At 45.0% G+C, this 20,407-nt stretch overlaps 1 protein-coding gene across 2 annotated transcripts in view; it reads left to right on the top strand.

The window, feature by feature from the left end:
* The window catches only part of LOC136581026 (olfactomedin-4-like), a 30,358-nt gene extending 14,792 nt beyond the window's left edge, over positions 1–15,566 (top strand). Inside the window, exons 3-5 of one of the 2 annotated variants that reach the window (XM_066582012.1) lie at positions 5,543–5,755; positions 7,451–7,604; positions 12,637–15,566. In XM_066582012.1, coding sequence (XP_066438109.1) covers positions 5,543–5,755; positions 7,451–7,604; positions 12,637–13,460 — 1,191 coding nt within the window. In that variant the 3' untranslated portion in view covers positions 13,461–15,566. The remainder of the gene's footprint in view (positions 1–5,542; positions 5,756–7,450; positions 7,605–12,636) is intronic. The other variant, XM_066582013.1, reaches the window with a different exon arrangement.
* The last annotated feature ends 4,841 nt before the right edge of the window (positions 15,567–20,407 follow it).

Genomic DNA, 20,407 nt, shown 5'->3' with positions numbered 1-20,407 from the left:
TGCTCTATATCCGTACTACATGCACTATGCTGCTCTATATCTGTACTACATGCACTATGCTGCTCTATATCTGTACTACATGCACTATGCTGCTCTATATCTGTACTACATGCACTATGCTGCTCTATATCTGTACTACATGCACTGTGCTGCTCTATATCTGTACTACATGCACTGTGCTGCTCTATATCTGTACTACATGCACTGTGCTGCTCTATATCTGTACTACATGCACTGTGCGGCTCTATATCTGTACTACATGCACTATGCTGCTCTATATCTGTACTACATGCACTATGCTGCTCTATATCTGTACTACATGCACTATGCTGCTCTATATCTGTACTACATGCACTATGCTGCTCTATATCTGTACTACATGCACTATACTGCTCTATATCTGTACTACATGCACTGTGCTGCTCTATATCTGTACTACATGCACTATGCTGCTCTATATCCGTACTACATGCACTATGCTGCTCTATATCCGTACTACATGCACTATGCTGCTCCATATCTGTACTACATGCACTGTGCTGCTCTATATCTGTACTACATGCACTGTGCTGCTCCATATCTGTACTACATGCACTATGCTGCTCTATATCCGTACTACATGCACTATGCTGCTCCATATCCGTACTACATGCACTGTGCTGCTCTATATCTGTACTACATGCACTGTGCTGCTCCATATCTGTACTACATGCACTATGCTGCTCTATATCCGTACTACATGCACTATGCGGCTCTATATCTGTACTACATGCACTATGCTGCTCTATATCTGTACTACATGCACTGTGCTGCTCTATATCTGTACTACATGCACTGTGCTGCTCTATATCTGTACTACATGCACTGTGCTGCTCTATATCCGTACTACATGCACTATGCGGCTCTATATCTGTACTACATGCACTATGCTGCTCTATATCTGTACTACATGCACTGTGCTGCTCTATATCTGTACTACATGCACTGTGCTGCTCTATATCTGTACTACATGCACTATGCTGCTCTATATCTGTACTACATGCACTGTGCTGCTCTATATCTGTACTACATGCACTGTGCGGCTCTATATCTGTACTACATGCACTATGCTGCTCTATATCTGTACTACATGCACTATGCTGCTCCATATCCGTACTACATGCACTGTGCTGCTCTATATCCGTACTGCATGCACTGTGCTGCTCTATATCCGTACTACATGCACTGTGCTGCTCCATATCTGTACTACATGCACTGTGCGGCTCTATATCTGTACTACATGCACTGTGCTGCTCTATATCTGTACTACATGCACTATGCTGCTCTATATCTGTACTACATGCACTGTGCTGCTCCATATCTGTACTACATGCACTGTGCTGCTCCATATCTGTACTACATGCACTATGCTGCTCTATATCCGTACTACATGCACTATGCTGCTCTATATCCGTACTACATGCACTATGCTGCTCTATATCCGTACTACATGCACTATGCTGCTCTATATCCGTACTACATGCGCTGTGCTGCTCTATATCCGTACTACATGCACTATGCTGCTCTATATCTGTACTACATGCACTATGCTGCTCTATATCTGTACTACATGCACTATGCTGCTCTATATCTGTACTACATGCACTATGCTGCTCTATATCTGTACTACATGCACTATGCTGCTCTATATCTGTACTACATGCACTATGCTGCTCTATATCTGTACTACATGCACTATGCTGCTCTATATCTGTACTACATGCACTGTGCTGCTCTATATCTGTACTACATGCACTGTGCTGCTCTATATCTGTACTACATGCACTGTGCTGCTCTATATCTGTACTACATGCACTGTGCTGCTCTATATCTGTACTACATGCACTATGCTGCTCTATATCTGTACTACATGCACTGTGCTGCTCTATATCTGTACTACATGCACTGTGCTGCTCTATATCTGTACTACATGCACTATGCTGCTCTATATCTGTACTACATGCACTATGCTGCTCTATATCCGTACTACATGCACTATGCGGCTCTATATCTGTACTACATGCACTATACTGCTCCATATCCGTACTACATGCACTGTGCTGCTCTATATCCGTACTGCATGCACTGTGCTGCTCTATATCCGTACTACATGCACTGTGCTGCTCCATATCTGTACTACATGCACTGTGCGGCTCTATATCTGTACTACATGCACTGTGCTGCTCTATATCTGTACTACATGCACTATGCTGCTCTATATCTGTACTACATGCACTATGCTGCTCTATATCTGTACTACATGCACTGTGCTGCTCCATATCTGTACTACATGCACTGTGCTGCTCCATATCTGTACTACATGCACTATGCTGCTCTATATCCGTACTACATGCACTATGCTGCTCTATATCCGTACTACATGCACTATGCTGCTCTATATCCGTACTACATGCACTATGCTGCTCTATATCCGTACTACATGCACTATGCTGCTCTATATCCGTACTACATGCGCTGTGCTGCTCTATATCCGTACTACATGCACTATGCTGCTCTATATCTGTACTACATGCACTGTGCTGCTCTATATCTGTACTACATGCACTATGCTGCTCTATATCTGTACTACATGCACTATGCTGCTCTATATCTGTACTACATGCACTGTGCTGCTCTATATCTGTACTACATGCACTATGCTGCTCTATATCTGTACTACATGCACTATGCTGCTCTATATCTGTACTACATGCACTATGCTGCTCTATATCTGTACTACATGCACTGTGCTGCTCTATATCTGTACTACATGCACTGTGCTGCTCTATATCTGTACTACATGCACTATGCTGCTCTATATCTGTACTACATGCACTATGCTGCTCTATATCTGTACTACATGCACTGTGCTGCTCTATATCTGTACTACATGCACTGTGCTGCTCTATATCTGTACTACATGCACTATGCTGCTCTATATCTGTACTACATGCACTATGCTGCTCTATATCTGTACTACATGCACTGTGCTGCTCTATATCTGTACTACATGCACTGTGCTGCTCTATATCTGTACTACATGCACTATGCTGCTCTATATCTGTACTACATGCACTATGCTGCTCTATATCCGTACTACATGCACTGTGCGGCTCTATATCTGTACTACATGCACTATGCTGCTCTATATCTGTACTACATGCACTATGCTGCTCTATATCCGTACTACATGCACTGTGCGGCTCTATATCTGTACTACATGCACTATGCTGCTCTATATCTGTACTACATGCGCTATGCTGCTCTATATCCGTACTACATGCACTATACTGCTCTATATCTGTACTACATGCACTGTGCTGCTCTATATCTGTACTACATGCACTATGCTGCTCTCTAGCTGTACTGCATGCACTATGCTGCTCTATATCTGTACTACATGCACTATGCTGCTCTATATCTGTACTACATGCACTATGCTGCTCTATATCTGTACTACATGCACTATGCTGCTCTATATCTGTACTACATGCACTATGCTGCTCTATATCTGTACTACATGCACTGTGCTGCTCTATATCTGTACTACATGCACTGTGCTGCTCTATATCTGTACTACATGCACTATGCTGCTCTATATCTGTACTACATGCACTGTGCGGCTCTATATCTGTACTACATGCACTATGCTGCTCTATATCTGTACTACATGCACTATGCTGCTCTATATCCGTACTACATGCACTGTGCGGCTCTATATCTGTACTACATGCACTATGCTGCTCTATATCTGTACTACATGCGCTATGCTGCTCTATATCCGTACTACATGCACTATGCTGCTCTATATCCGTACTACATGCACTATGCTGCTCTATATCCGTACTACATGCACTATACTGCTCTATATCTGTACTACATGCACTATGCTGCTCTATATCTGTACTACATGCACTATGCTGCTCTATATCTGTACTACATGCACTGTGCTGCTCTATATCTGTACTACATGCACTATGCTGCTCTATATCTGTACTACATGCACTATGCTGCTCCATATCTGTACTACATGCACTGTGCTGCTCTATATCTGTACTACATGCACTATGCTGCTCTATATCTGTACTACATGCACTGTGCTGCTCTATATCTGTACTACATGCACTGTGCTGCTCTATATCTGTACTACATGCACTGTGCTGCTCTATATCTGTACTACATGCACTATGCTGCTCTATATCTGTACTACATGCACTGTGCTGCTCTATATCTGTACTACATGCACTATGCTGCTCTATATCTGTACTACATGCACTGTACTGCTCTATATCTGTACTACATGCACTATGCTGCTCTATATCTGTACTACATGCACTGTGCTGCTCCATATCTGTACTACATGCACTATGCTGCTCCATATCTGTACTACATGCACTGTGCTGCTCTATATCTGTACTACATGCACTGTGCTGCTCCATATCTGTACTACATGCACTGTGCGGCTCTATATCTATGCTGCTCTCTAGCTGTACATACACTTTTACAATATTTCTTATGCAAAGGTTCAGTACTGACATCACCAAGGGTTATACATGAATCACATTCACCTGACCTAGGAATATACTCACATCACAATCACCTCATCTGTCTTGAAACATCGACTGCAGGAGGAGGCAGCGAAAGACAGAGAACCAATCCAATCTGTAGGAGCCTGTAGGAGCATCATCTGTCTGGACGTCCACTGGAGAAGGGGGCAGCGGAAAACAGAGCACACCATGAGAAGGCGCTCCCTACTCATGGGTCCACGGCCTCTGTCCCCCGTGCATCATCTCCAATCTTCTATACATTATAAACCAGCTTAGTCATCTACTATGTCCTAAGCTGCATCTTCACAAAGGACAAAGGTTTGTTTCCCTGAAGGTATCAGACATGCAAAGTGGCCACATTTAGAGTACAATAAAGTTCGGTCAAACAAGGCCTTACTCAGACAATGGGGATGTTAGCACTGGATTAACTGGGCTCAACAGGTCTGTTACTGAGAGGTTTATAGTCCATGTGATGATACACTCATAGAAAACCAAATTATACAATCATCATAGCTTATATTAACCCCTTAGTGGCCAAGCCTGTTTGCACCTTAATGGCCACATCAAATTTTGGAAATCTGCCATGTGTCACTTTGAGGGCTTAGTCACACGGGAGCATCTTCAGTGTTCACCTGCTGGCTGCTGGGAAGGCTTGCAGACCATGTTGAGTTGCCTACAGTGTCTGACAGACAGTCACTGACTACATTGTGCAGGTGATGATCTAATAATGATTCACTCATCCTGATTGCCGCAGCAGCGCACTAAATCTCAGGATGGACTCTCAGAAATTTACTTTCTTAAAGGGGGAAGTTATAATTCTTGCTCTGGAGCCCCATAATGCCGATGTACGCCAATATGCTCTACTATACATGCAACCTCTGAAGTTATGTGTCCTCTATTTCTGGCCTTTAGTTCGTATTTGGCTGACACTAAACAGACCTGTCCTAATGTCATAGATCCAGCATTATGAGAGTACACTGATCATTTACATGGAGCGGCTGGTGAACCTGACCAAACGTGTGGAGGTGATGGAGATGGGAGGCATCTCATACACCGAGTTGGACTTCGAGCTGGTGAAGTTGGAGATTAGACAAATTGAGGCTCTGGTACTGCAGATGAAAACTTCAATGAATGGCACCAACGTTCTGGTTGAAGCTCTGTATGTGGAGGTGAGACGATACCTGTCACTTATTACTATACTGTGGGTCCTACTGAACCACATCATGGTCACCGTATGACTATAAACATCCTGCGGTCCTGAAGTGTGTATGGAGCGGTTATTGACAGCCGTCGGTAACTGCAGCGATCAGATCATGGCAGTTAACTGTTTAGGTGCGATGATCAAAGCTGACCGCACATCTAAACAGTCAGTGGGACCGGAGGGTGGCGATGGGCTAGTATGACAGCTGGAAACCTACTGAAGACTCCCAAGGCTACCATACCTATCAAGCCCTGCCTCAGGCAAGACTTGTAAGACAGCATCAAAAACGGCTATATGCTGCAATACTGAAGTATTGCAGTATATATTACAAGCAATCACATGATCACAAATTCAAGTTCTCTCTGGGAACTAAATAAAAGTGTTGAAAAATATTTTATAAAGTTTAACAGTTAAAAAAAATTACAATTTCACTCCCCCTTTTCCCATTTTTGCCAGAAAAAAAAATAAACAATTTACAAAAACACATTTGATATTGCTGTGTATGTAAGGGCCCAAACCTTTAAAACATCACAATATTTATCCTTTGCGGTGAAGGCCGAGAAAAAAAGGATGGAATGGCAGATGGAATTTTTTTTAAATCCCAGCTCCCCCAAAAATTTAGTAAAAGGTCAGAAAAAAGATATATGCACCCCGAAATGGTAATAATAAAACTACAGCTCACCCTGCAAGACTTGAGCCGTGACACATTGCAGGTCTCAGAATATGGCGCCAGAAGCTAATTGTTTAAGAAAAAATGTTATTTACTAAAAATCCAACAACATTATAGAATAGATCTAACCTTGGCATCACCATAATCGTACTGACCCATGGAACAAAGGGCTAGTGGCATTTTTACTGCACTGGAAACACTGTAAATACTAAACCAGCTAAAATGGCGCAATTGCATTTTTTTCCATTTTGCCCACTTAAACGTTTCTCCGTACATTAAATAATACCATTAAAAAAACAACTCATCCCACATAACAACGAGCCCTCATACGGCTGTGTCAATGGAAATAGTAAAAAGTAATGGCTCTTGTAATGTGGGGACGAAAAGACAAAAATAAAAAAAAGTGATAAATCTCTGGTCCTAAAGTGGTTAAAGATCATGGGCGATTCTAAGCATTTTTGCAATCGGTTTTATTAGTCTGTTCTGTACATTTTCCTTACAAAAGCCCTATTCTTCTATGCAGCAAAGTAAAGATGGGGCTGAAAAATCCATCAGCATCTAGCTGCATAACAATAAAGGGGGCTCCACATGTGTCTGCCCCTCTTCTCTATAGAACAGCTGCAGACACACCTGTTCTGTTCCCATATCACAGTCATTAGTAAGTCTGCCCCCCCCCCCCCCATGTGTTTTACTGCTCTCCCATCCCACTCATATGCCGCTGTGCCTGGGAGCTGTGAAGGAGAAGCTGCTCGTTTTTGCAGACAGCTTCTCCCCTCACAGCTCTCGGCCCATGCCAGACCCAATTGCACTTGCAGAAAACGTGTTTTGTAAAAAAATGTACAAAATAAGCTGATAAAACCTATTCCAAATATGCTTAGAATCACCTATTCTGTACTTTAAAAACAGTGTAGGTAAATATGCTTTCTATCCTTTTCTTTCTGTTTCTCTCCCATTGCTATAGACTATGTCACCGTGTTCTCTATTCCGCAATAGATCCACAACCTCTCTATAACGGTGAGCCAGCTGGAGGTCTACGACAAGAACAATGTTTTGGTCATCAGAAGAGAAATTGCAGCTCTGAAGAAACGATTTGAAGATTGTGAAAAGAACCAGACAAACCCAAAGCCGGACCCTCCAGCGGACAGCGGTACGTAAAGCAGTAGGTGCTTGTTGGTATGTCATGTTTATATGGAGTCATTCACCAGGACAGACCCCAATCACGTACAGCAACCCTCCCCAAAAAGATGGCTTCCAAACAAAAACAAGCTGAGAAGAGAAGACTAGTGTGCAAATAGCCCAATGCCGTATACCAAACACAAAAACAAACCTCACATTATAAATGACATCTTTACATAAATTACAAAAAACACTTAATATGAATATAGTCAACAACTAGAAACTGCTAGAACATAAGTCAGAATCAGCAGATGTAGATCCACTCTGCCTCATACTAGTTTAACGTATGGCCAAGTCTGGAGGCAACGCCTGAGGAACCCTGGTCTTCACCTTCTGACCCCACCAGTCAGGATCTGGGCTTCACTGCCGGGTCCTCAGGCCATTAAATTAAAAGTAGTCCCAGTTTATGTGGCTGCTGACACAACTAGAGATCAAGGCACGGTACCTGAGAGTGTAAACAGAGGCATAGTCAAAGGAGTAGGGATCGAGGCAGGCAGTCTGTACTAAAACACGAGAGACAGTCTAGAGGTCAGGGCAGGGCACTACAAGCAGGGCAGGAGTCAGGGCAGGGCACTACAAGCAGGGCAGGAGTCAGGGCAGGGCACTCCAAGCAGGGCAGGAGTCAGGGCAGGGCACTCCAAACAGGGCAGGAGTCAGGGCAGGAGTCAGGGCCGGGCACTCCAAGCAGGGCAGGAGTCAGGGCAGGGCACTCCAAGCAGGGCAGGAGTCAGGGCAGGGCACTCCAAGCAGGGCAGGAGTCAGGGCAGGGCACTCCAAGCAGGGCAGGAGTCAGGGCAGGGCACTCCAAGCAGGGCAGGAGTCAGGGCAGGGCACTCCAAGCAGGGCAGGAGTCAGGGCAGGCAGCAGTAAGAAGAATGGTCAGTAAAGTAAGCACAAATGAGAAGCACCTTCAGCTGGACAGAGACCAAACCTTAGGCACATTACTTATGGCGGATGGTGTTTGATATAACCAGAGATGCTCACAGATTGGAGGGGAACAGACATACAGGATTCACACCGGCCCTTTAAGACTGTTGGCATACGCGCATCATTGGGCAGCAAAGATAGACTGATAGAAGGCAAAGCCATGCACCCCACAGGTGACAGCAGGGACCGATGAGGGAAGGTGATAGGGGTGACCACAACTTCCAACAAACTACAAGTTACTTCCACCTTAATATTCTATCCTGAAAGATAATAATCAGCCTATGATAACAGAACAGACAAACCAGAGCCAATAGGAAGTCAGTAGACCAGAGCAAATACAAGTCTGTATAGGGAAAGTATGTGTACCCTTAATACTAAACGGGTAGGTAGTAGAGAGGAGGGGGAGGAGCCATGTTGATGTCTTCCTGGGCATTCTGGTTATGTGATAATTGTACCATATTTATAGGTAGGGCAAATGAATTACAAGGTCGGCACACCTCAGGATTTCAGTCATAGATACAGTGTACAGTGTCACATGCAAATACCGCTGTCCAAGCAATAAATTAGGGGATGTAGCTTGTTATGGGCGCTCGTAGAGCTCCTCTTACGTTCACTGCATGGTCCAAATTGTTATTGAGAGGTTTTGTGCACAGAAGGTAACAGATGGCCACAACGCTCGGTATCAGGCCGGACGCTTCTGATTGATTCAAAGGAATACAATCGCTTTACGGACAAGCGTTACATCACAAACTAGGAGTTATTGTGCTGATCCAGGATTGGTCAGTCCCAGGATATGATAATTCACACGTTAGTAAAGTATCAGAAGTGAAAGAATTCGCAGAAAGCATATAGCGTTATCAGTAGAGATGAGCGAACCTACTCGTTTCGAGTAATTACTCAATCGAGCACTGCGATTTTCAAGTACTTCCGTACTCGGGTGAAAAGATTCGGGGGGCGCCGGGGGGCGGGGGGAGGCATGGCGGAGCGGGGGGGGTAGCAGCGGGGAACAGGGGGGAGCCCTCTCTCTCCCTCTCCCCCCCACTCCCCGCTGCAACCCCCCACTCACAGACGGCCCCCCCCGAATCTTTTCGCCCGAGTACGGAAGTACTCGAAAACCGCGACGCTCGGGCGAAAAAGGGACGTGGCCGAGTAGGTTCACTCATCTCTAGTTATCAGTAAATGAGACGCTTATCCAATCAGAATGTACAACTGCTCTGTGAGAAACATGAGGGGGAGGAAGATGCACGGGCCGAAGACATTCTGGACAAGTTTGTATATGAACATGTTTAACCGTTTAACTCAGGGGTCCCCAATTCCAGTCCTCAGTGGCCCCAACAGGTGATGTTTTCAGGATATCCTATGGTAAGAACACTTGTGGCAATGTATGAGGCCCCGACAATAATTACATCACCTGTGCAACACTGAGGAAATCCTGAAAACATGACCTGTTGGCGGTCCAACTCCTCTCTGCAACCGCCCACTCACCCCCAGCACCCCCCGAATCTTTTCGGCCAAGTAGTCAGTTACTTGAAAAAAGCGATGCTCGATTGCGAAATCGCCCTGAACGAGTACGTTCGCTCATCTCTATACAGGATTTATATTTATTATTTTAGATGATCGGCGGGTACCCGCTGCTTGGATCCCCGCTCATCAGCTTATTCCTGCTACTTTTTCCATTCAGCGGTTAAACACCTCAACTGGACTCAATGGATCCCACTGTAAATCAGTTGGGGTGATTGGGTGCCTTTGGTATCCGTGGCATGATGGATCTGCCACTCCATTGTGGACTCCATTATAAATGAAAACCATGACACAGATGTGAACAGAGCCTACTAGACCACCATAATTAATGTCACTGGTAGTTACTTTGTGCAGCAGCATGGTGTAGCCATGATATAGTATATAAGGAGTTAATATGGTGCCTGGCCATTGCCTCAACTGGAAGAGCAGGCACTGAAGACCAGGAGATAGAAGATAACAGAAAATGGATGTAAATATGGGGCTCTAGTACTGTTGCAACATCTCCCCCTAAATGCAGTTTCTAGGTGAAGTCCTAAAGAGCAGCCAAGCTGTCAAGCTGCAGTATGGTGGAAGTGGCGAATAGCACATCTAATCCGGGCTGCAGAGAAGGGACCCCCATGTGCCCCACTGTCTTATTTTATAGTTGCCCTTGTTGACCTGGGACTACATACTTTATATTGTGTTCCAGTATGAAGTGCATTGGTTGCTTGATATCACTGTCCAAATTAAAGGGGTTGCCCAGGATTAGGAAAAACATCACTTTCCTAGAAAAGTGTCCCTCATCTGTAGTCTGTGTGTGGTACTGCAGCTAAGACCCTTCTAAGGGCTTAGTCACACGGGCGCATCGGCGCCCGTGTTACTGCAGGTAGCAGACGGCCGTACCTCAAGACAGACGTCTCTCTGCAGCGCCGGAGGAAAGAACATGTGACCAGCTTCATTGCCGGGCATGTGTTCTTTCATCAGCGCTGCAGAGAGACGTCCGTCTTGAGGTACGGCCGTCTTCTTCCTGCAGTAACGGCTCAGTCACCCGGGCGCATCGGCTGACTGAGCCCGTGTGACTGAGCCCTAAGTACCTAATACTGAACACTCCTTTAATAATATATGTCTCGCCCTTATCACTGACGCTCTCCAAGGACAACATATAATAAATACAAGAGCCTACTGTTTCTTAAAACTTCTGACACATCATAGAAGTAAATCAGAAGTTCCCATCAGTGGTGGCCTGAGCGGAGCACTAGAATGAATGAGCTGTGCTCTGCTGAGAAGTTTGTCTCTTCGGCTCCTGATGGCCTCTCTCGGCTGCTGGGCCATCGCAGTCTCCATCTTTGTCTCAGCAGAACACTGCGACCCATTGATTAATTTGGCGTAACATAATTTCATGGCTGGCTGAACGGTTGGTGCCAATGTTAATGTTGTTTCAGAGTCCAAGATGTTCAAGAGATTCCTGCAAGAGTTCTTATTCCAGAGAACTCTATAGTTCCTTGTGCAGCAACCCATAGGGAGACCACGGACATCCAACATATGTGAAGAGCTGGGAGGGTTAAGTGTTGGCTTGTCACGGCGGCACTTACTGGCTCCTTCCCAGAGGAATAACACGCAGCCAAGGCCAGAGTATCACTGCAGGCCACAGGGACACCCCTAGGATAGGGAGATGCCCAACACACAGGATAACAGGGGTTGTAGTTGTCAAGGGTGACACCACCATTCCTCTACTCACTGGAATGACCCGTGGCGGGGAATAAATGTAGCCACAGTCAGATTTTAGTACCATGGGTCTCTAGGAATGGTTAGAGCCCGGCATAAACTTTACTTGAAAACTTGCAAACAGACAACACAAGGCAGTAAAATTAAGGACTTTACAGTGCAGGCAAATGACTTCAGAATGTAGTACCTCCACACAGCTCTCATAAACTCAAAGAGGCACATGTGTGAACAAAGACTCTTATCTTGCAGTACCTCCATCCCGACTTGAAGACATGTGGATGTGACAATTAAAGGGTGTACCTCTACACAGTGATCCTGACTCCAGACGGCCGTGTAGGAAAATTAGAATATTAGTTAGTACCTCTGCACTGGCCTTGAGAAGAAGTAGTTACTCACAAATGCTGTTTCACTTTTGGGGGCTCACTCCACTTACATCCAGAACACAAGCAGCACGAGAAATCTCTCCTCCTCCTCCAGCTTTACCACAGGGAGGCTGAAGCTGCCTTCATGTGGCTCTGTGTTAGACTTTCTCAATTCCAAAAGATGGAACCGCTTTCCCACTGTCAATCACTCCTATTTATACCCTACTCTCATACCACATGACATGACAGACTTGATACATTTACATGCAGGCTTGGATTTTAATAAGCATTTAACCCCTGTAGCGCTGCAGCTGTGCAACACACATACTGGAAATACCAAGACAGCTTTGCACAGTGCATCAACATAGGACAAACATGACATTTACGGAGGGGACCAGGATGATGTATTGGCCCACTACACTGGTTTCTTAGGTGTTGCTTACATGTTATGTGAGGCCAACTTTATGCATTGATTGTTTTATTGTGCAGGTACCTGCCAACATGGATTCATTACGAACATCAGCAAACCATTTGTAGTACAATTGAACTATTACGGATTCGGCTACAAATCTGGAGGATGGGGATCAGATTCATTGGCTGGAGCTGACCAGAACATACAGTGGGTGGCTCCTCTGTATACAGATGCAAGGACTATGAATTACTTACGTGTCTACCCTAAATACAATGATCTTCTCATCTATCAACACAACATTGACCGAGACATCGGTGGTTATTACGACGGACAAGGAGGTGGAATGATCATGTTTAATAAAACAATGTACTATAATTGCTACAACAATGGAAACTTATGCAAATACAATCCACAGCTCAATACAATGGAACTAAGTGTTAATCTCCCTAATGCTGTTTACAACAACCGCTTCAGCTATTCGTCTTCAATTTACCAAGACATTGACATGGCCAGTGATGAAGAAGGCCTTTGGGCAATTTATTCTACTGAAGGAAATGCTGGCAACATTGTCATCAGTAAAATAGATCCCGTAACTCTTGCAGTACAGCAGACCTGGAACACTACCCAATACAAGCCTGCAGCCAGCAACGCATTCATGGCATGTGGTGTCTTGTATGTCACTAGGGCCCTCAGTACAAAAAAAGAAGAGATATTTTACATGTATGATACCAAGACTAATAAGGAAGGGTGGCCGAGAGTTCCCCTGGAAAAACCAAAGGAGAACGTGCAGAGTCTGTCTTACAATCCCAACGACCGTAAGCTGTACATGTACAATGATGGCTACTTGGTCAACTACGACCTCTATTTTACATCTGCCCAAGAAGATAAATCTCAAATATAATCATATAAGTCCACATGTCCATAGAGTGTTCATGACAATGTAGGTCTTCCATATTTCCCACTAGGACAATGAATGATGACACGATCTGGTCAAAACCGGACAACTATGAAACCATCATGGGCCCAATGAAAGGCGAGATACTAGTCAATTCTGGGCCAACTATAAAAGCAACTAATTCTTTATATTAGAATTTACGCACCATAAATGTGTTTCCATGGTAACAGACAACAAACAAACCCTGTGTGGTCTGATCCTGTAGTTATACTTCTTGCTATCTGTCTCCTACTTCTTCCTAATCTACCAAATGTATGTTAGAATTACGTTAGATACAGATAGAAGGGAGAATGACTGCAGGAAAAGCTTAAGCAGGGTTTGTTTGCAGTATGTTATCATGGAGATATATGGGTCTACACAGGAGCTGTAGACACAAAACGGAGGAGTATTTTAATGAAAAGTCTTTGCAAAGTTCCTTCATTTTTTTTCTATTTTGATGCATTGAAGAAAAAAGTGTCTTGGCCGATTGTCATAGATTGTCCAAGGAGAAATAGGAGCTCTACCTGGATGAACACTGAGTTTATATATTCTTATATATATTATGTTAATCAAAGCAGGATATTTAAAGCGACCCTCCGGGCCTGGAGAAACAAAGATGGCCGCACCAGCTTCTCTGACCATCTGACGCACACTGTACATTAGTATAAGGCACTACGCCTGCTTTCATTAACCAGTGCTGTCCACATGAGCGGTGCTGACCGGTCATATCAGCATGTAGTGTCTTAGATTAACAATGCGCACTATGCATTGTGTGCGTCAGGTAGACGGAGAAGCTGTTCGGCCATCTTTGTTTCTCCAGGCCCGAAGGGTCACTTTATTTTCTAGATATATTAGTTGAAAGTGCTTAATGCGAAGCAGACACTTCCCAGAATGCAAATCACCAGTCCAAGCTCCTTGTGGCTTCTAAAGCGCATAAACCTGTAAGTGCAGCTTTGGACTATAAGGCCTCCTGTCCATAGGCGATTATCCGGCCGCGGGAAATGCACTGAACGCTTTCCATAGACAGCTATGTAAAGCGCAGCCCTGCTGTCCAGGAGCGGAGGATCATAGCGATTCTCCACTCGCAGGACTTAAATCGCAGCATGTTGTGATTAGCCGTGATTCTCCGCGGTGAGCCTATCTGTCAGATAGCTCTCCCCTGCTCCCCGACGGCGGCTCCTGCGGCGGCGATCTGCCGCGGGATATTGCTACGCTCGTGGGCAGGAGCCCTAATGCAATGTATTACAGGAGCTCAGCTGACTGATAACAATGTATCTTTCAATAAGGTTTTTGATTTGTTTCCGAGTGAACCAGCAGAATTGTGAATGCAGCTCTGGGCATCTCTACAACGCAGGATCAATAGAGGCTAATACCGCAGGGGCAGATGCAGGATTCTTAAAGGGAGTCTTCCAGGTCAGCTGGCACCACCACGGATGGGACACAATTCTCCCCTTCATATCCACTTTATCAGCTTCCCTGGAGGCAGGAAGAAGGTTCGCGTTTAGCTGGATGTTTTCTTCCGAACGGACAGAAAGAAGGAAACTAAAGGTCCTTTTAAATAGGCCGGTTTATCGTTAGACCGGGCCGGTGACATCATCGCTAGCTCATCTGCGCTCATGCAGCCTGTTTATACAGACAGATACATCGTTGGCTCGTTCAATGAAAAATCATTCAGCCGTTCACATTGGCTGTATAAGTGACAGAAGGACTGAATGAGGCCGATTAAACCGAATGATAAGTGAATGAAGCCGATGGTGATTTTTATGCCTGCATAAGATGGCCGAGTGATAAGCGATCGATCTTTCGCCATTCGCCCACGTTTAGCCTGAATGAGCCCCGTTCACTTCAGCTTGAATGATTTTGTGACCCATAATGGTCTAAACGCACGGTGAGCGCACCTCTGTGGTGGGATGTATTTACACGCACCTAATCTTACATGTATGTTATATCTCTGTATGTAAACTGTATCACATGTGGACGGACTTATTATGGAGGAAACGTTTTCTCTCTCCTATTAACTGAATAAAGCAGAGGCCATCAGATGCGGCGTGCTGCTGTCCGTTCATTAGCGTCTCGTACTTCGCCGTATGTGTCAGCTATAAGACTATGGCAACATTAGACCGACAACTGGCTCAATCTACGGGGTTAATCAGAGAAGCAGACATGGGGAATTAATTACACACCGACTACAAAAGACGGCGACACAATCCGCTCATCACCGGGAGGAAGGGTCAGAGAGTCTTATGCCGCACCAGTAGGTTCCCTTTTCTGTCACATCGCAGCGCCGTTTCCTGTTCACAGCTTATAGGAAAATGGCGACTCCACAGGAGAAATCCTTTTGTGTTCCTGAGTTCGCAGTGTGAATCCATTGTTTATTAGAGATGATCGAGTATACTCGCTAAAGGCAACTACTCGAGCGAGCATTGCCTTTAGCGAGTATCTCCCCCGCTCGAGACCGAAGGTTCGGGTGCCGGCGCGGGGTAGCGGTGAGTAGCGGCTGTCAGCAAGGGGGAGCGGGGGGGAAAAGAGGGAGAGAGAGATCTCCCCTCCGTTCCGCCCTGCTCTCCCCCGCAGCTCCGTGCCCGCTGCCGGCACCCGAACCTGCAGGGGAGATACTCGCTAAAGGCAATGCTCGCTCATCTATATTGTTTATCCAAAAACAGCCGCCTCGTCGCTGGAAAATTTCCGAGAAGCACAGAAAATTTGCTGAACTTGGTTGCTTATGCATGCGGACCATAAAACTAAAGGGGACACCGGCTACACGATGTGCAGAATATGGGACCTACTGCTACGGCATAAGACACTCTGACCCTTCCTCCCGGTGAGGAGCGGATCGTGTCGCCCCATGTCTGCTGCTTCTCTTTGCACAACCCTGAATGTTGGCCTCATGTATGAGAGTTTATGCTCCAGGTCAGGAGTATACAGGGAATGATTGCATTGCAGTTATTCATCCTATCGCCCCAGTCAGCAGAAACCCAAATACACCTGGAGCCTTTCTTGTAGATTACTATCCAATAGACAAGTAACACTCGTTCAGGTCAGTCATCACTAATGTATTTAGGAGCTGCCACTTGGGTTCTATAATGACATCATTAATGGAATCGTGGGAAATGTATCCCATCTACTCATGAAAGTAAATGACAGCGCAGCAAAACCTGCAGTAACTGTAAATAATAGCAAAGAGGACATAACTTAACCCCTTAGTGACCAGGCCTGTTTGCGTCTTAATGACCAGGACAAATTTTGGAAATCTGACAAGTGTCACTTTAGCATAGAATAACTCAGTAAAGGTTTTGCATATCCAAGTGATTTTGTCATTGTTTTTCTGCAACATATTGTACTTCATTAGGGCTCAGTCACACGAGCGGTGATCCGCGCAGAAAAACACCCGCACAGCAGGGGCGATGAAAATCCGCCCCTGCCAGGGAAGGACATATGGCTGGCAATGGACCTGGTCATGTGGATTTTCGTTTGTACCGCGTACAGGAGTATGCGCGGATCGCCGCTCATGTGACTGAGCCCTTAGGTGGTAAAAAAAGACCGATAGAATTTATGTATATTTATTAAAAGCACCTAAATTTGGAAAGTTGCCATTTTTTCACATTTTCAACTTCAATATCTCAAATATGTGCAAACATACTGTGCAATTTTTTGATGCGATATATATTTCCATCTGTTTACTTTATTCTGGAAGCACATTGGAAAAAAATTTAGTTTTTTTGTAACCATTTAGGAGACATACAAATTTAATATTACTTATTAACATTTTGTGGAACACTTTGTTTTCCTACATGAAGCCAAGATTGTAAAGGCTCATAAGTGTCAGAATGATAGAGACCCCCACAAATGACACTATTTTAAAAACCACACCCCTTAATGTACTTACTGAGGGGGTCAGGAGGATTTTTACCCCACCGTTTCTTTTCAGGAGTTAATGCAACTTAGAGGAGAAAAAATAAAATTTCATATTTTTGCAAATACGTCATTTTAAAGGCAGGATTTATTAGTATAGAGCACATGAAAACGAGGATTTACACCCCAAAATGGATCCCCCTGTTTGTCCCGTGTTCAGAAACATACCAATTGTGGCCCTCATCTTCTGTCTGTATGCAGAACGGGGCCCAAACCGAAAGGAGCAGTCGGTGGCTTTCAGAACAGACATTTTGCTTGAAGGTGATTAAAGGGGTTGTCCCGCGGCAGCAAGTGGGGTTAAGTACTTCTGTATGGCCATATTAATGCACTTTGTAATATACATCGTGCATTAAATATGAGCCATACAGAAGTTATTTACTTACCTGCTCCGTTGCTGGCATCCCCGTCTCCATGGCTCCGTCTAATTTCGCTGGCTTCTGGAGGCTGGAATCGGCACATGTGACGGGGGCGGAGCTACGCGATGACGCCTACAAGGGGCGGAGCCAAAACTCAGCTGCTGCCAAGCCGAAGGGAGAAGACCCATCTGCGCAAGCACGTCTAAAAAAGCAAGAAGACACCGAAATTAGATGGAGCCATGGAGACGGGGACGCCAGCAACGGAGCAGGTAAGTGAATAACTTCTGTATGGCTCATATTTAATGCACGATGTATATTACAAAGTGCATTAATATGGCCATACAGAAGTACTTAACCCCACTTGCTTTCGCGAGACAACCCCTTTAAGGGTGACTTCACACGACCGTGGTTTTGTGCGTACATAGGTGCAAACCCAGTGCAAAAACACACGTGAATGTGAAAACAATGGTCTGCCGGTACCCCTGCACTGTTTTTCAGGGAAGGGATTTACATATAAGCCCTTCCCTGAAAAACAAAAATTTTTGTGTAAAAAAAAATTAATAAAAAATATACTTACCTCTCCGCCGCTGCCGTGACCCCCGCGGGGATGCAGAATACATCTGCCACATGCGGGATATGTTTCCTTCATCCCCACTAGTAAAAAGAATTCCCTGCTGCTACATCTGCAACATCTGTGACAGATGCAGCAGAGGAATTCTTCAACTTTCTACCGCAGAGGATTCTGCTGCCGGCAATTGATTTCAGGGAAGGGCTTTAAATATAAGCCCTTCCCTGAAAATCCAGTAAAAAGGGTTTTAAAAGCCAAAAAAAATAGATACTCACCTCCCTTCTGCTGCTGCCGGGGCTCAGCTGCTTCTTCTCCTGCTGTCCCATGAACTGTGGTGCTGATCTATCAGCAAGCGGGGTTTAAAATAGCTCTTTGCTGAATGTGATTGGCTGAGGCGCTCACAGCGGCGGACAGGTAATTTTATTTTTTATTTATTTTTTTTTTTTACACTAAAATTGTTGTTTTTCAGGGAAGGGCTTATATGTAAAAGAATGCAGGAGTGCCCTCAGAGCATTGTCTTCAATGGAGCACGCATGTCCTATCTTTGCAGGCACACGACTGTAAAGCATGGACATGTGCACACACCATAGAGAATGCATTGGGGCTAGTAGATGCATACGTATGCACACACACAATACACGCTCGCCTGAAGCCACCCTTAGGCCCCATTGCTCACCTGTAGAGCCCTTGAGCGACCAAAACCATAAAGAAACCCCACAAATGACTCCATTTTAAAAACTAAACCCCTTAATAAATTCCTCTGGGGGTGTACTGCGGATTTTAACCAAACAGTTTTTAAGTGAATCTAAGCAAAGCAGAAGAAAAAAATTACGATTTTCTTTTTTTTTTGGCAATTCTGTCAATTTAAAAACAGGTTTTTTGTACAGCGTACAGAGGAATGAAGACTTTCTCCAAAAATGGATCCCCCTGTTTGTCCCTTGTTCAGAAATATACCCATTGAAGCCCCCATCTGCTTACAGGACACACGGCTCAGCGTCTAATGCAGGAACACCCGCTGGATTTCAGGGCACCACTGGATAAATTCCAGGCCCCGCTGCTCACTTGTGCAGAAAAAAAATGCTGCGTTCTGTTTTTTTACGTAATTCTGACCCACCAAGGTGAGCGGCATTGTGTAATCCAATGCATCTGATTGAGCCGCGTATTACTGCAGATCAAACGCATGTGGAATCCGCAATTTCTAGCTGGTCATGTGAGACCAGCCTAAGGTAGATCGCTATATTTTTATCATGTGACCGTGGACCGCTCCGCTCAACAGGCCACCGGTCACTGCTCCACGCTCTTCGCTACAGTTGGCATCCAGGAACAAGGAGATATTAAATTTCCCGGGCACTCCCCGGCTCCTGCGCATGTGTCCAGCATTTTGCTAGTGGACGCATGTGCAGAATTTTGTGAAAGGTCCACAGAAGGTCCGGGGAAGAGGATCACGTCAAGATTAAACATTATCCATTGGATAACAGCGATCACATGACCGGGGAACGCGCACCGCGGCCCTTGGTCACTGCTCCAGGCTCTCAACTCCCTTTAGTATCCAGGAGCAAGGAGATTTTTAATTTCCCGGGGTCTCTCCGGCTTCAGCGCTTGCATACGCCACTTTGCCGATGGGCGCAGGTGCTGAAGCTGGGGAAAGGTCCATGGATTAAAATCCAGTTGGAAGCCATTGCCAGAGTCCTTTGGCAAGTAATTTCACCTTTCCTCATGGATCCGATCCATGACGGGAGGTGAAACTTTAACTTTTTTTTTCCTTTTACATGATTTCCGTGACCAGGGACCAAATACTATCCGGACTCTTGGCTATGTTCGGTAGCCAGGAGCAGGGAGATATTAAATTACCGCGGCTTTTGCACGTGTCCACCATTTTGATGATGGGCGTGCGCACAGAACCGGGGGTTAAGGTCCACAGCCTTAGGTATGTAATTTCAGCTCCCCTTACAGATATGATCTTTTTAAACTTTTTTTTTTTACACTTCTATTTACTTTACATGATCACCTTTATCCATTGGATAACGGCGATCATGTGACCGAGAAATACCCCTGTTCTCGGCTACTCATACTAGCCG

This window comes from Eleutherodactylus coqui, chromosome 10 (assembly GCF_035609145.1).
Source record: "Eleutherodactylus coqui strain aEleCoq1 chromosome 10, aEleCoq1.hap1, whole genome shotgun sequence".
Taxonomy (NCBI): Eukaryota; Metazoa; Chordata; class Amphibia; order Anura; family Eleutherodactylidae; genus Eleutherodactylus; species Eleutherodactylus coqui.
Note: the sequence above shows the minus strand (reverse complement) of the source record. Positions and strands in the feature narration are given on the sequence as shown.